Raw genomic sequence first — 18,296 nt, forward strand, 5'->3', positions numbered from 1 at the left:
AGCGAATACCTTGGGGTGTCTTCTTTCCAAAATGGGGTCACTTGTGGGGTAGTTTGCAGCCTAGATTATGTTTTTCATGAGGTAAGGTGACAAATAAAATGTCTATTTTGGCACAGTTTTTATTTTTTTTATGGCGTTCACCTAACGGCATAGATCGGGGATCAGCAACCTTTCGCACTCCAGCTGTTCAGAAACTACAACTCCCAGAATGCTTCACTCACTTCTGTGGGAGTTAGAAGAACAACTGAGCATGTTTGCATTCTGGGAGTTGTAGTTTCACAGCAGCTGGAGTGCTGAAAGTTGCTGATCCCTGGCATAGATCATGTGACATTTTTATAGAGCCTGTCATTACGGACACAGCGATACCCAATATGTCTGTTTTTTTATATTTATTATTATACATTCACTTTTTATTTTTGTCCCACTGTGGGACTTCAACTTCAACTTTTCAGGGTCTGATACCCGTTTCAATGCAGTACAATACATGCTGTATTGCACAGCATTGAACTATCAGTTTAGTACACTGACAGTTGCCTAGGAGACCATCACGCTGCCATAGCAACCATCACCCCTGTCAACTCAGGGGGCCGATGTGTCAGAGGGAGCCCCCTCCCTCTGTAAACCCTGCATGTGCCGCAGTCAGCGCTGACAACTGCATGTGAAGGGTTAATCCGCTGATCATGGCTTTTTCAGTAATGTCAGCGGATACAAAGGGGCCCGGCTGTCAGTAACAGCTGGGCCCGTGCTGCTGATGGCACAGGCGCTGCTCCCGCAGTCCCCTGATAACATGACGTACATGCACGTGGGGATGCGGCAAAGGGTTAAGGATCAATACAGTTTTGAAGTGACTTTGAGGGGCTTACATAATAGAAAACCACCCATAAATTACCGCTTTATAGAAACTACTCCCTCAAATTATTCAAAACTAATTTTACAAAGGAATTAAAGCAAAATGGAAGTGACATTTATTTTTTTTATTTGCAGATTTTTCTTATTAATTAATTTTTTTCATGTAACACTGCAAGTCTTAACAGCAAAACAAACCCTGATTCTGCATTTTAAAGAATCACCCCAAATGTGGTGGTAAACTACTGCATGGGCACACAGCAGGACTAAGAGGGGAGGGAGTGCCATTATGGCTTTTGGAGGGCAGATTTTTCTGAGATGGTCATTGGGCGCAATGTTGCATTTGAAGAGCCCTAAGGTACCCCCCTCCCCCACACACACAGTGGAAACCCCCCAAGCAATTACTCCAATTTGGAAACTAAGCCCCTCAAGCAATTTATTCAGGGGTGTAGTGAACATTTTGACCCCATAAGTGTTTTCCAGAAATTACTGTGAGGGGAATGGTGAAAAGTGAATATGCAAGCTGTGCAGATATATCAATGTTTTATAAGGGGCAGTAGCGAAGCCTACTAATAAAAAAAAATGCAAATCCTGGCATTGTATCGAAGCAGGTGAAAAAAAAAATTCAAATATTGAAAGTTCGATACCTGACGCAACCCTATATGGCAGTTTTAAATAGAGCCACAGTTTTTCACAGAAAAATGCTGCATATAAATCAATATATATAGCGCATCACGTAAATGTCATTTTGAATACTTTGAGGGGTGCAGTTTTGACAATGGAGTAAACAATGGGGAGGGTTCTAATACATAAGCCTCTCAGTCACTCCAGAGCTAAAATGGACCCTAAAAAAAATTGCCAAAGTATTAAAGGGATCTTCAAATAGTTAGTAGCCAGGTACACATAAGGTAAAAAATTAAATAAAAATAAATGTATGTGAAAATGGAGTTGTTTCACTTAGAATAGTCTTTATAGTTAACTCTAGACCATAATTATATATTTTTTGTATTTGTACTTATAGACCCATATATTCCTGGAATAAAGTTAGAATAGCACTACCTGCTCTTTCTATTGATCAGTCTCAGTAATGCTACATTCACACATCCGTGGTTTTGCGGATCCGCAAAACACAGATACCGGACCATGTGTGTTCCGCAATTAACGGACCGCACATGCCGCTGCTATCATAGAAAATGCCTATTCTTTTCCGCAATTGCGGACAAGAATAGGACATATTCTATTTATTCTCATTGAAATGAATATTGCGGAACAGATGCAGACTCATTCATACAATCGTGCTGGATGTGTAGTGTGGCGGAGGTGTTCTCCGCAGTAGAATTTAGGTACTATGACATCACCGCTTAAGAGGTTGACCTGCCTTGTAAAGACCTATTAATCTGTCCACAGGAGAACCGCACCCATCAAGATGGAAACAGACGTTGGATAGAAGAAAGTTGGGACTGAGACTGAGGGTGAACCCGCTCCAGATGCGTTGGAGGCGGGCCATACCTGAAGATAGGCAGAACTACCGAGAGACTGTGGGGGTGTGGTCACTCCAAAGAGGGGGTGGTCGACACCAAGAGACTGTTAAAGAAAGGCCAGTTAAAGACTGTAAGGGTGAACCCGCTCCAGAATTGGGGGGGACGAAGATACCTGAAGATCGGCAGAATTACCGAGAGACTGTGGGGGTGTGGTCACTCCAAAGAGGGGGTGGTCGACACCAAGAGACTGGTAAAGAAAGGCCAGTTAAAGACTGTAAGGGTGAACCCACTCCAGAATTGGGGGGGGGGGGGGGGGCGAAGATACCTGAAGATCGGCAGAATAACCGAGAGACTGTGGGTGTGTGGTACGGTGTATCCTGTGGACGGAGGAGTAGGTTACGGTGAAGGGCAGGTCGGAGGAAGCTGGATTAGGGATGTCTAAGTACCTAAAGATCAGTGTGCACTACAGTTCTTCCTGAACTTCCACCAAAGATGGGGTTGAAGGGGGGCAAATATATCTCAACACGTTCCCCCAATATATTGTCGTATTATCCGACAACAGGGGGATTGTTGAGGAACGGTTGAGACGTATGCATATATATCCATGCATGCCTGCAAACACGTGCGGGCATGTAGGGTATATATGAGCATACATCAACCACCGCATCATGGGGTGATGTGCGCAGATGTGCCCAGCATCTGCGCACGTCTGCCCATGGTGATCCCCAGGGGCTCATGGTGGCCCCTGTGGGAAATATGTGGTCCCTGGAAGCTGTGCCCCCTTATAATCCCCCTTATATTAGTATATACATGTGCCCCCTTATATGTGTCCCCTTATAGTTAGTATATATTTCCTGTCCCTCTCATGTAGAGATATAGATATAGATATATATATATATATATAGGGATGTGTGTATGCAGTGCATACATCTATCTCCCCCAGATAGATAGATAGATATATTTATAACTGGCCATTTATGATATTGTGTATATGTACATGCATGTAGATGTGCCCCAAACATCTATATGGATGTATATACCCAAGTGCCCCCAGGTTGGGTAGTATATATATATATATATATATATATATATATATATATATATATATATATATATATATATATATATAGGGGAATAGAGAAAATGTGGGCAGCACCACTGTCAAAATAGTGTAAACGGAGTGCCAGCGGCTGAGTAGGCGATCCACCTCCAAATAATATAGAAAAAAAGAAATCCGCAGCACATCCAATTGATCAAAAAGTAAAAAGAAGCTTTATTCACCAAGCATGCGACGTTTCAATCCTCTCAATGGGATTTTTCTCAAGCAGTGCTTGAGAAAAATCCCATTGAGAGGATTGAAACGTCGCATGCTTGGTGAATAAAGCTTCTTTTTACTTTTTGATCAATTGGATGTGCTGCGGATTTCTTTTTTTCTATATATATATATATATATATATATATATATATATATATATATATATATATATATATATATATATATATATATATATATATATATTAATTAATCAGCCTGGTTCGTTTATGACGTGGGAGTGTGTGATGTTATGTAGCAGCTGGGGGCTTACAGCTTGTGCAGGAAGTCCTTTGTTTCAGCTCTAGCATTCAGTCACACGACCCCACGATGATGTCATCACCCTCCTGTTGAAGAAGGAGGAGGGGGGCTGGTTTTGGGCTATAAAGCCCCAATTAAAGCAGAGGTGCGGCCTCTTGCAACCAGACTAGATTCAGAGACGCATGGGAGAGAGCAGCTTCATGATGACCACCTGGATAAGGCCTAAGTATACCTGTGTAGCCCCTACCTACCCCTCACATATCACCCCTGGTCCTGTAACCCCTATATTTCCCTGATGTGCACCTTGGGCCCTGATTCAACCCCTATCCCACCAACGATTAACCCTTTCCCTGCCAGGCATTACCCCTGGTAGTTACCCTGGTCCCTGTGCCCTGATGGACCCTGGTCACCCTGGCTACCCTTGCCCCTGAAACCCCTGATATACCCTTTCCCTACTCTGATTAACCCCTGGTGGTAACCCCTGCTTAAACCCTGCCACACCCCCCCCCCTCACTGTACACTTGCAGGGTATTTAGCCCCTGCATTGCTGTACAGTTCTGATATTATCCCCATTGTTAACCCTTTGTGTTTGTGGTCGGCTTACACCCCTGTAAGGCCACCATTAACCCTCGGCGTACCCCATAGGGATAGTATAGAACTAGATGGGTGGGCTGTTAATATTGTATGTGTGAACTGTATAGTTAGTTGATGGGTGGAATTGGGAATGTGTAGTGTAGTTTAGGATTGTATATTTAGTGCTGTATTGTTAGTGTATTGCATAGTGTGTTGTTAATAAATACCGTTATATTTGTAACTATCTGTGTAACGTGTAGTTATTGGCGATAGTTAGTAAGGCGCATGCAGCTAGCATAGTGATTAGTGTAAAGTATAGCAAAGGTATTGTGTTATTATATAAAGGCATAAATGGGCGGAGTTAGCACTAGATGGCTCCTCCCATTTATGAATATTAATTATTGATATTTGCATAAATATTAGTGATTAATATTCCCCCTTTACAGTGTGAATGTAGCCTAAATGTGCTGAGGCGGATACACATGCTCAGTCTTGCTTCTCTCTCTTCACCTTTTCATTTGTGGATCCCTGGTGTGGCAACCTGGCTGTAGCAGAAGCTGCATAGTCTTCTTTGCTTCTAAATTGCAGTAACACTATCTCACTCCCAAATTACTTGCTCGTCATCTCGTCCGAGAAGAAAAGGCTCAGAAGGAGCCAGTTCACCACACCAGGGAACTGTCCGCATACCTGATAAAACGAAGAGAGGGAGGACTGAGCAAGTGTGTCCATCCTTTATGGAGGTACCGTAGAAACAGAAGGGGTGTCATTTTAAAAAGAAGCTATCCGGGAATTTATATTGATGACTAATTCTCTTAATGGGGATAACCCCATTTACAGAATAGGTAGAACTCAACATTTACAGAGACAAAAAAGGTTTTACCTTGATTACAAGAAGATCAATGACCCTAGGATCGGTTACATCAGCATTTCTTTGAAATCTCTCTCTCACCATTTCCCTTCCTTGTTTCACAGTGATATCTAGCTGAAACACATGCACTGCAAAGCAAAACAAAAAATATATTAGCAATTAGACCTTTCATGAGTTTTTTTTCTTCTAATGTGTAGGGACAGTGATGGGGAACATTTTTCTAATACACTTTATTTAGAGTACTTTACAGAAGAGACTTTTATATGAGAAAACTTGTCTTAGGCTACTTTCACACTAGCAGCACAGACCTCCGGCAGGCTGTTCCGTCGGGAGAACAGCCTGTCAGATCCGTCCTGCCGCTAGTGAACGTGTGCCCCCGGACTGCCGCTCTGTCCCCGGCGAGAGGCTACCGGAATAAATGTCGGACATGTCGCAGTTTTATTCCGGGAGCCTCTCGCAGTGCCTCGCCGGGGAACTCCGCCCCGCCCCCATTATAGTCAATAGGGACGGAGCGGCAGTCCTGGGGCACACGTTCACTAGCAGCAGGACGGATGCGACAGGCTGTTCACCCGACGGAACAGCATGCCGGAGGTTCGTGCCGCTAGTGTGAAAGTAGCCTTAGCAGTGTTCTCTAAATGAGAATAATGTTAAGGCATGTCCATTTACACAAAGGGTACCGTTTTGTGGTACATTTGGCTTTTCTGATTGGTTTTTATTTAAACAGATTTTCTCACTTCAGCAAATGGCATTTGCTTTGTAGACTTTTTTAACCCTTTCAGGGCCAAGCCATTCTTCACCTTTCTGCCCAGGCCAGTCAAAAAATGTCATTTTTATTTATAAAAAAAAAAATATACCAAATTTACCAAAAATTGTGAAAAATTAGCAAATTTCCAAATTTCTATTTCTCTACTTTTATAATAGATAGTAATAACTCCAAAAATAGTTACTACTTTACATTTCCCATATGTCTATTTCATGTTTGGATATTTTGTGAATGCCATTTTATTTTTTGGGGACATTAGAAGGCTTAGAAGTAAATCTTGAAATTTTTCTGAAAATTTCCAAAACTCATTTTAAAAAAGGACCAATTCAGGTCGGAAGTCACTTTGTGAGGCTTACATAATAGAATCTACCCAAAAATTATCTCGTTTTAGAAACTACACCCCTCAAGGTATTCGAAACTGATTTTACAAACTTTGTCAACCCTTTGGGTGTTCCACAAGAATTAATGGAAAATGGAGATGAAATTTCAGAATTTCACTTTTTTGGCAGATTTTCCATTTTAATAAATTTTTTCCCCACTAACAAAGCAAGTGTCAACAGCCAAACAAAACTCAATATTTATTGCCCTGATTCTGTAGTTGCGCAGAAGGAAAGGAACGCCATATGGTTTTTGGAAAGCAGATTTCGCTGGGATAATTTTAAGCTGCCATGTCACATTTGAAGACCCCCTGATGCGCCCCTAGAGTAGAAACTCCAAATAAATTACCTTATTTTGGAAACTATGAGATAAGGTGGCAGTTTTGTTGGTATTATTTTACGGTACATATGATTTTTGGTTGCTCTATTACACTTTTTGTGAGGCAAGATAACAAAAAATAGCCGGTTTGGCACCATTTTAATTTTTTTTGTTATTTACAATGTTCATCTGACAGGTTAGATCATGTGCTATTTTTATAGAGCAGGTTGTTACGGACGCGACAATAATGAATATGACTACTTTTTTGGTTGTTTGTTTCAGTTTTACATAAAGCATTTTTGAAAAATTCTTTTAGTGTCTTCATAGTCCGAGCCATAGTTTTTTTATTTTGGACGATTGTCTTAGGTAGGGGCTAATTTTTGCAGGATGAGGTAATTGTTTGATTGGCACTATTTTGGGGTGCATATGACTTTTTGATCACTTGCCATTACACTTTGTGATGTAAGGTGACAAAAAAAAAAAATAGCTTTTTTACACCGCTTTTATATAATTTATTTTATGGTGTTCATCCGAGAGGTTAGGTCAAGTGGTATTTTTATAGAGCAGGTTGTTACGGACACGGCGATACCTAATATGTCTACTTTTTTTACATTACATTTTAACACAATAAAAGCATTTTTGAAAAAAATAAATAATCATGTCTTATACTGTCTCCATAGTCTGAGAGCCATAGTTTTTTTTATTTTTTGGGCGATTGTCTTAGATAGAGGCTCATTTTTCGCGGGATGAGGTGACTGTTAGATTGGTACTATTTTGGGGGGCATATGCCTTTTTGATCGCTTGGTGTTGCACTTTTAGTTATGTAAGGTGACATGTTTTTTTTTAGCACAGTTTTTATTTTATTGTTCACCTGAGGGGTTAAGTCATGTGATATTTTTATAGATACAGTCGATACGGACGCGGCGATACCTAATTTTTTATTTTTATTTTGGGAAAAGGATGCTTTTTTTTTTTTTTTACTTGAAACTTAAATTTTTTTTACAGGCTCTTACAGAAGGCAGCCACAATGCCTAAGGAAGGCATCAGGCTGCCTTCCCTGCCATCAGGTCCCCGTCACAGCAGCGCGTCTGAAGTCCGCATTTGCCGGCGCATACAGCAGGGGTCCAGCTATCAATGACTGCCGGATCCCTGCCGCTGATCGAGCAGGTGCAGGAGCACTGGAGCACTGGGCGTCAAGTCATGTCCGGTTGCGCCATTCATGTACGGCGCTGGGCGTTAAGGGTTTAAAGGCTTTATCATTTTAAAGAGAAAAATAAAAATAAAATAACAAAATAAATAAACAAATGACATCCAGACTCGCTCTAATTGATAAACAGTGTCTCCAAAGATTCACAAAACAGTGACATTTCGCAGAGGCTCAAGTAGAAGGTAGACAGCTGTAGCATCCAATACAATCCAATGTGTCCAAACTTTGTCAAACTTCAGAGGACACTGTCTATTAGCATATAAAGTTTTGCATAACGGAACATACTTCTTAACTAATCCAGTGAGTCAGACTAGGCAGGGCAATGGATTTCCAAGACATAATCAACATTTTACGAGCACAGAAAAGAACAAAGTGAAAGAATAATCTACCAAATGCCCACCCGACTACATCTTCCATGATGTCGAGCAGACAAATCTGGGAAGTGAGGATTCTAAGAAATTGAAAGCGAGTGTACAGGAAAAGAAGTACATAGCCAAACATACATATGAGTCTCTCAGGGCTGTAATATACCCTGTTAGGCTCCTTGCAGACGACAGTGTCCAGATTAGGTCCGGATGTGTTGCGTCTGCGATCAGGGAAAATTGTGCGAGTAGGTACGCAATTGCAGTCAGTTTTGACTGTGATTGCATTCTGATGTTTAGTTTTTATCGGGCGGGTGCAATGCGTTTTGCACACGCACAATAAAAAAAACTGACTGTGGTACCCAGACTGAAGTCCGGGTTTGGGTTAGGTGTTCTGTATTTTTTCCTTTTAACATGGTTATAAGGGAAAATAATAATAATAATAGCAAAAATAATAGCATTCGTGCAGCCAGCATTTTTCTTCTTCTTTCAGGACCTTTGATTTTTTATATTTTTTAACCTCTCAAGCATCATTTTGGTAGGCATTCTGTATTAAGAATGCTATTATTTTCATCTATAACCATGTTTTAAAGGGAAAATAATACAGTAAATTGACTTATCAATTTACTTACATCATCTCCTAGCAACCATGCGTGAAAATTGCACCGCATCCGCACTTGCTTGCTGATGCTTGCTATTTTCACGCAGACCCATTTATTTCTATGGGGCCTGCGTTGCGTGAAAACGGGGCATGCGCAGAATACAGAACATGCTGCGATTTTCACGCAACGCACAAGTGATGCGTGAAAATCACCACTCATCTGAACAGCCCCATTGAAGAGAATGGGTCCGGATTCAGTGCGGGTGCAATGCGTTCACCGCACGCATTGCACCCACACGGAATTCTCGCTCGTGTGAAAGGGGCCATAAAGAACTTTGTTCGAATAAGCAGATTACTGCCACTAAGAGAAGAAAAAGCTCTCCACCTCCCTCCACTCCTCAGCTGCTGGTGCAGGGATATCCCTTAACCATTTAACATAAGATTTCTCAAAAGGCTTGGCCCCCCCCAATAGACTGCAATAGGGTAGAGGATCTTGTTATGGGTTTAGAAAGGTGTACCCCTAAAGGTACTTTATAGAACGCATTATTTGCATATTGACGGAGTATTGAATTACATTGTTAATTGGGGGGCACAGAGAGAAGGTCACATTTTTCCCAATTTACTCTAAGACCAGTAAAAGACCCAAACGTCTTCAGTAGTAATAGGACTGCCATCAGGGAAGGACCCCCATCCGTCAAATATCATCTGCGTACTAGGAGACCTTCTCAACTATTTAGCCTTGTAATGCCTTTGATTGTTGGGGAACTATGGATATCAACCGCAATTGTCCGCAACAGTCAGGGCAAATAAGGGGCATTGGAAGCAACCCTGACATGTACCCCGTTTTAGTACAAAGGGGCTGGAAATGTCTATGTTTGTTCTAATGTGGGCTCTGGGAGAATCATACAGCAGCCTCAACCAGTTACAGAATTAGGCCCCTTTCACACGAGCAAGTTTTCCACGCTGGTGCGATGCATGAAGTGAACGCAAAGCACTGAACGCTTACCCATTCATTTTATTTATTTTTTACGCATCAGTTCTGCAGAGTGAGAATGTTCTATATTCTGCGTTTTTCACGCAGCCCTGGCCTAAGGTTGAGCGGTGTTCACAATACCGCTGTTTCCTAATTACCGCTGTATTTTGTGACATCAAAGCGGTCATGTGCGCTGACTGCTTCTAAATCTGCGTCCGCCCGCCCCTGCACCTTGCATAGTGCCGAGTACGTTTACTGGCTGCTTCTTGCTCCGTCTCCCTTATTCAAGTCTCCAGACTCCACCCACCATTTGACATTACCGTCAGTCACCCACCCGTGCCGGTTCTATTGTACACTCACCTTAAGAATTATTAGGAACACCATACTAATACGGTGTTGGACCCCCTTTTGCCTTCAGAACTGGCTGAATTCTACGTGGCATTGATTCAACAAGGTGCTGATCGCATTCTTTAGAAATGTTGGCCCATATTGATAGGATAGCATCTTGCAGTTGATGGAGATTTGAGGGATGCATATCCAGGGCACGAAGCTCCCGTTCCACCACATCCCAAAGATGCTCTATTGGGTTGAGATCTGGTGACTGTGGGGGCCATTTTAGTACAGTGAACTCATTGTCATGTTCAAGAAACCAATTTGAAATGATTCGAGCTTTGTGACATGGTGCATTATCCTGCTGGAAGTAGCCATCAGAGGATGGATACATGTTCTCATTCTGTTTACGCCGAATTCAGACTCTACCATTTGAATGTCTCAACAGAAATCGAGACTCATCAGACCAGGCAACATTTTTCCAGTCTTCAAAAGTCCAATTTTGGTGAGCTCGTGCAAATTGTAGCCTCTTTTTCCTATTTGTAGTGGAGATGAGTGGTACCCGGAGGGCTCTTCTGCTGTTGTAGCCCATCCACCTCAAGGTTGTGCGTGTTGTGGCTTCACAAATGCTTTGCTGCATACCTCGGTTGTAACGAGTGGTTATTTCAGTCAACATTGCTCTATCAGCTTGAATCAGTCGGCCCATTCTCCTCTGACCTCTAGCATCCATTTTTGCCCACAGGACTTCCGCATACTGGATGTTTTTCCCTTTTCACACCATTCTTTGTAAACCCTAGAAATGGTTGTGCGTGAAAATCCCAGTAACTGAGCAGATTGTGAAATACTCAGACCGGCCCATCTGGCACCAACAACCATGCCACGCTCAAAATTGCTTAAATCACCTTTCTTTCCCATTCTGACATTCAGTTTGGAGTTCAGGAGATTGTCTTGACCAGGACCACACCCCTAAATGCATTGAAGCAACTGCCATGTGATTGGTTGACTAGATAATTGCATTAATGAGAAATAGAACAGGTGTTCCTAATAATTCTTTAGGTGAGTGTATGTGGCGAACTCTGCGTGAGTAGGGTGTCTCTGGAGAGACTTTTCCTGCGGCTGCCTTGCTCGTGTGCTCTGATGACGAAATTACAAACGTATTACTTCCCGCAGCGGGCCGCCCCCGGCTCTACCTCCTCCTTGCTCCCATATTCAAATCTCCGCCCACAGACATCTCATGTCAGAATCAGAGCACACAAGCGAAGCAGCCGCGGGAAAAGTCTCTCCAGACTCCCTCCGCAGAAGAGTTCGCCACTTCGCCCGACTCCTGGCCTGCGAGGAGTGTCCAGGCAGAGGAACAGGAGTGAGTGAGAGACCCTAAAAAGCATAGAATAGTGTCAGCACATTGATCTATAAAAGCAGGCATTAGGGAATAATGAGTCACATGAGTCCCCCAAACATGAGCAACAAGAAGACATTACTGTATGCATGGTGGCCTGTGGCCACAAGACTTTATTTTAACGTCTCCTTGTGGCTGCCCCCATACAGTATAACGTCTCCTTGTGTTTTTTTCTTTTAAACAGGTATTTTTCGCAATATATATATATATATATATAGATATCGCGATAAATTTCTTAATATAGTTATCGTCTGAATATTGATGTGAATGGGGCTTTAGTGAAAAATGCATTGTATCCGGATGTAACTTAGATGCAGTCTGGGTGTGATGCATTTTTCACTCATGGTTTCTAGGAGCTTTTGTTCGTAAACCTTCCGTTTTTTGTTTTTTTTTCACGCACGTGAAAAACGCATCAAAATACATTGCACCCACACGGAAAAACCTGAATGCAATTGCAGACAAAACTGCTTTGCTTGCAAATGGTGCAAATGGCACTGAATGCATCTTGAGCCAATACGTATTGTTCGTGTGAAAGAGGACTAAATCTTAGTAATAATTCCCAGAGGTAGGGCCACTCAATTGAATCAAAGGCTTTGCAGCTATCCAAGAACACAACAAAGCCTGGGGAAGAAGAGCCCCCCACAGCTGCCAAGTTTAAATATAACCTCTGAATATTAATATCAGTGGTCCTCCCTGGCATGAAACCAGTTTGGTCAGAATGGACTCTGGTCCAAGAAAGTAATAGTCTCTGGACTATATTACTTTCTTCAGCCTCATGGCTAGTATCTTGGCCAGAATTTGATTATCAGAGTTAAAGGTGTTTTGTCACTTCAGCAAGTGGCATTCATCATGTAGAGAAAGTTAAAGGGGTTAGGGTACTTTCACACTAGCGTTTTTCTTTTCCGGTATTGAGTTCCATCCTAGGGGCTCAATACCGGAAAAAACTGAATCAGTTTTATCCTAATGCATTCTGAAAGGAAAGCAATCCGTTCAGTCTGCATCAGGATGCATCAATTCAGTCCTTCTTACGTTTTTTGGCCTGAACACTTGCCGGAATACTGGATCCAGCATTAATTTCCATTTAAATTAATTAGTGCCGGATCCGGCATTAAAATTGGCGCATTCATTCTTCCGGTCCATGCATGCGCAGAACTTTAAATCTGTGAAAAAAAAAAATACCGGATCCGTTTTTCTGGATGACATGGAGACGGATCCGGTATTTAAATGCATTTGTCAGACGGATCCGCACCTGGATCCGTCTGACAAATGCATCTGTTTGCGTCCGGCAGTTCCAGCGATGTCGCAAGTGTGAGAGTAGGTTTATCAGACCCCTGAAATGCCCCCCCATAGGCCCCTCACACACAATGTACTTACCTAATGAGTATTAGGGCTCATGCACACAAACGTATGTATTTTGTGGTCCGCAAAAAAAAAAAAAAAAAAAATTATGACATCCGTGTGCATTCCGTGTTTTGCGGAACGGAACAGCTGGCCCCTAATAGAACAGTACTATCCTCGTCCGTAACGCGGACAATAATAGAACATGTTCTATTATTTTGCGGAACGGAAATATGGACATACGGAAATGGAATGCGCATGGAGTAACTTCCTTTTCTTTTTGCGGACCCATTGAAATGAATGGTTCCGCATACGGTACGCAGAAGAAAAAAAAAGAAAAAAATAAACACAACAACGGAACGGACACTGAAAGAAAAGCGGTTTATGAGCATGAGCCCCTACACTCACCAGTAATCCGATTTCCTGGAAGTCTCCATGACCACACATCCTAAGACTGACTTCCTCTGATAGGGGGAATAAAAAATAAAAAAATAAAGGTTTAAATCTGCACCCCTTCCCCTCACCACCAGTGCATTTTTAACGGAAAATGACAATTACACTTACCGGTAATTGGATTTTCCAGAACCCAAGACAGCACCATAGAGAGAGATGGATCCGCCCCCACAATTGGACAGAAAACCTTAGAGCAATCAAAAAGGGAACACTTCCTCCCTCAGTGTTGATTCCAGAGTAGTTCAGTAGGAGCCATACAAATAATTCCTATTACTTAATTTTTTATTTAATTTTTTACTTGAAAGACAGAAACAATTCTCATTAACCATAAGCACCAGGGAGGGAATTAGAGGGGTACTGTCATGGGTTCTGGAAAATCCAATTACCGATAAGTGCAATTATAATTTTTCACTTCACCCATGACAGCAGCACCATAGAGAGACTGAATAGCAGAGATATAAAAACACCCCCAGGGCGGGACCGTGCTTGAAAAGTAATCTAAGCTAAGAATACCCAGATGGAAGCATAGGGAACCCAAAAGGTTAACAAGAGATCCGAACTAAAAAAGTCGGATCAATAAACATCCCAAATCCTAGGAAATTTTAATACTAGACATTATACCTAAAATCCAGCATAATCTTATAAAAAAATCTCATATATCTGGAGGACTGCTCAAACATTCGATTTTATTAAATTCAGATATTATATGTTCCACAGGTCATAGTTGTTAAAATAGTCATAAATCTAAAATAGTCATACAAGATACGTAAATTGTAAAGAAAATAAAAAACACAAAAAATATAATTAAACCATCAATAATTAAGACATCACTAAAATGACGATTAAATATGTGAATCACTGGGCCATAGGATGACTGAATTAACGTATAAGCCTAACAGCTATTAGTATATCCACCACAATATGATCTGGTCATCGAATATAATGATCGTTCAAGTCAGATTTTCGATCTAATACTCGCCGTATATTCGATAAAATAATCACCATATATTCGATAACCGCAATTAGAATATCCACCACAATATACTCTGGTTAGCAAGTGTAATTTTCGATCAGGTGATCACCGGATATTCGGCATCAGCAATCGCCGATTAACATATTGAAATACGCTTGTGTAATTTTCACAGAAATAAGAACATAGTTTCGGTTCGATTATTGGCTGTGAGTTACAGGTGTTGTATTAGTCCAACACCATATATTCGAGCGGCTCACAAAGTCAATATTTCGTAATGGAAACTCTGTGTGGTAGTTCACAAGTTATCGCAGCTTGAATTATTCGGGGCTCCAGCTCTTTGGTGGCGTCCCACCTGTTTATGAGCTGTACTACTCCCTTCCCTCCAAACCGAAGTACGACTTTTTCCTCTGATCTCCGCTGCTTCAGCGTCTCTGATGCTCGAATCCTGGGTTGTTCCGATCAAAGTGGAATGCAACAATATAGCTCCAGGGAGTTCTTTGACAGGCACGGGACAAATCTGTTTTCAACCAGCAGATGGAAAAGAGGTACAAGTCCAAGTAGTCTCCAGCGTACGCAGAAATGGTGGTATTAGAGGGTCCAGATTCCTCCCAAACACGTTTCGAAGTCTTATGGGTTCTGACTTCTTCCTCAGTGGTGACCTGGCACCCACTACACCACCTTTTTATATCCCATTTCCTGATATGGATCCAGTTGGAAAGTGGATCTAGTTGGAAAGAAAACAACACAAGCCCTCCTATATTACATATATGTTTGAAGGGTTAAATTTTAACTCTATATGAATGTTTATTATGTGTATTTTAAAATTATTTATATGATTATTTATACGTTGAGTACTATTTTAAATATTAGAAAAGAATAAATAAGGGTATATCTTAGGAAAGAATTGAGAACTTTAAACCCTTTATCCAAGATGTTAGGAATTACTTTTCAGCAGCATTGGACAAAAAACGCATTGGGGGAAAAAAACGTATGCGAACCGCACCATGCGTTTTTTTGTTCAAAAGCGATATTTTGACAAACTGCATCTGTGTGATACCTATAAACTATGGACAGATGCAATAATTTTGACTAACAATACTAATGACATCACAATTGGCTCTGTGTATCAAAATCTGGGCCAGATTTTCTTTCTGACAGTCATCTTGGTCCAAGACAGGAATTTGTTCCAACTGGATCCAAATCAGGAAATGGGATATAAAAAGGTGGTGTAGTGGGTGCCAGGTCACCACTGAGGAAGAAGTCAGAACCCATAAGACTTCGAAACGCGTCTGGGAGGAATCTGGACCCTCTAATACCACCATTTCTGCGTATGCTGGAGACTACTTGGACTTGTACCTCTTTTCCATCTGCTGGTTGAAAACAGATTTGTCCCGTGCCTGTCAAAGAACTCCCTGGAGCTATATTGTTGCATTCCACTTTGATCGGAACAACCCAGGATTCAAGCACGAGAGACGCTGAAGCAGCGGAGATCAGAGGAAAAAGCCGTACTTCGGTTTAGAGGTAAGGGAGTAGTACAGCTCAAACAGGTGGGACGCCACCAAAGAGCTGGAACCCCGAATAATTCAAGCTGCGATAACTTGTGAACTATCACACAGTTTCCATTACGAAATATTGACTTTGTGAGCCGCTCGAATATATGGTGTTGGACTAATACAACACCTGTAACTCACAGCCAATAATCGAACCGAAACTACTATGTTTTTATTTCTGTGAAAATTACACAAGCGTATTTCAATATGTTAATCGGCGATTGCTGATGCCGAATATCCAGTGATCACCTGATCGAAAATCCGGCCTGAATGAACATTACACTTGCTAACCAGAGTATATTGTGATGGACATACCAATTGCGGTTATCGAATATATGGTGATTATTTTATCAAATATACGGCGAGTATTAGATTGAAAATCTGACTTGAACGATCATTATATTCGATGACCAGATCATATTGTGGTGGACATACTAATAGCTGTTAGGCTTATACGTTAATTCAGTCATCCTATGGCCCAGTGATTCACATATTTAATCGTCATTTTAGTGATGTTTTAATTATTGATGGTTTAATTATATTTTTTTGTGTTTTATTTTCTGTACAATTTACGTATCTTGTATGACTATTTTAGATTTATGACTATTTTAACAACTGACCTGTGGAACATATAATATCTGAATTTAATAAAATCTAATGTTTGAGCAGTCCTCCAGATATATGAGTGCCATATCTTCCATAACTATCTCTTTACAATAATTTTCTTGTGTGTGGAGTTTACACTGAGATATTGAGCACCATCCCATCCCTATTGAAGAGTAGAGCCACCCCATTCTGCCAATATATTTTATAAAAAAATCTCATATGGGTTTCTCATCAAGTGTTTATCAAAATAATCATAACAGATCTAACAAAACATCTTAGGCTACTTTCACACTTGCAGTGTGATCCGGCGGGCAGTTCAGTCGTTGGAACTGCCCACCGGATCCGCCGATCTGGCCGTGACTGAAAGCATTTGCGAGACGGATCCAGATGCGGATCCCTCTCACAAATGCATTGCAAGAACGGATCCGTCTCTCCGCTTGTCATGCGGACAGACGGATCGTCTTGTATCTTTTTTCACATTTTTACCGGTCTGCGCAGGCCTGAAGGACTGATCCGGCATTCCGGTATTTTGAATGCCAGATCCGGCACTAATACATTCCTATGGGGAAAAATGATGGATCCGGCATTCAGGCAAGTCTTCAGTTTTTTTCCGCCGGAGATAAAACCGTAGCATTCTACAGAACTTTTATCTATTGCCTGATAAGTCAAAACGACTGAACTGAAGACATCCTGAACGGATTACTCTCCATTCAGAATGCATGGGGATATATCTGATCAGTTCTTTTCTGGTATAGAGCCCCTGTGACGGAAAAGAAAAACGCTAGTGTGAAAGTACCCTTAAAGAAGTACTTATCTTGACACAGAAGGATCAAACTGAAGATGATTGCTGAGCACCGATTCCTTTGGTGCAGAATATATTGCGAGACAGATGCTTTGATCCAAGATCCACTGGAGGCCCTTTGCTACAATTAGCCGGAGAACTTCCGACGTCAAAATCTCCAAATTTCCTCGCAATCTGGCATCCATGATGGAACTCTACCATGGCATCCATCCCCTGGAAAAGTTCACGGATCTGCTTAAAAAAGGTCCAAAGAGCCCCTTGGATCCTTCAGAACTCCTAGGGTCCCCACCGCTGGAACTACCACACGAAGGACCCCAGCAGATAACCACCGACCCTCCAGGGCCTCCCTGGGAAATTCTAGATCTAGGCAAGTATTTATAGGGTTTTGCTGGTGCGCCATACCTCCTATTAAGCTATCCAGACAAAATGTTCCAGCCCATCTTCTTACTACCAACCAGGAGACATATAGGGCTTTGTTGGTACGCCATACGCCCTGTAGGCCATCCAAACAATATGGTCCAGCCCATCTTCTCACTCCCCACCAGGAGCATTATACGGCTTTGTTGGAGTGCTATGCTTATTGTAGACCAATAAACTACAAATTGACAACCAGACATAGCCACAGAACTAGTTCACCCTGAATGCATGGCCACCAAGGTAGATCGCCACTAATACATGGCAACACCTCAGGCACAGCTGGTCACATAGCCCACTCAGGGCACTCGTAAGCGCCACAGGCGTTTGGCCGACCAGGCGTAGGCGCCACAGGCGTTTGGCCGACCAGGCGTAGGCGCCACAGGCGTTTGGCCGACCAGGCGTAGGCGCCACAGGCGTTAAACAAAGCAGGTAAAGATGCAAGACATTTAACCAAGCAGACATAGATACAAAGGCGTTCAGCCAGTCAT

General features: G+C 41.9%; 1 protein-coding gene across 2 annotated transcripts in view; it reads right to left on the minus strand.

Moving 5' to 3' along the window:
• Nucleotides 1–18,296, minus strand: part of LOC120978833 (NADH dehydrogenase [ubiquinone] 1 alpha subcomplex subunit 6-like) — a 64,930-nt gene that overhangs the window by 13,073 nt on the left and 33,561 nt on the right. For both annotated transcript variants that reach the window (XM_040407202.1, XM_040407203.1), the window contains exon 2: nucleotides 5,354–5,469. In XM_040407202.1, the coding sequence (XP_040263136.1) occupies nucleotides 5,354–5,469 (116 nt within the window). The remainder of the gene's footprint in view (nucleotides 1–5,353; nucleotides 5,470–18,296) is intronic.

This window comes from Bufo bufo, chromosome 9 (assembly GCF_905171765.1).
Source record: "Bufo bufo chromosome 9, aBufBuf1.1, whole genome shotgun sequence".
Classification (NCBI taxonomy): domain Eukaryota; kingdom Metazoa; phylum Chordata; class Amphibia; order Anura; family Bufonidae; genus Bufo; species Bufo bufo.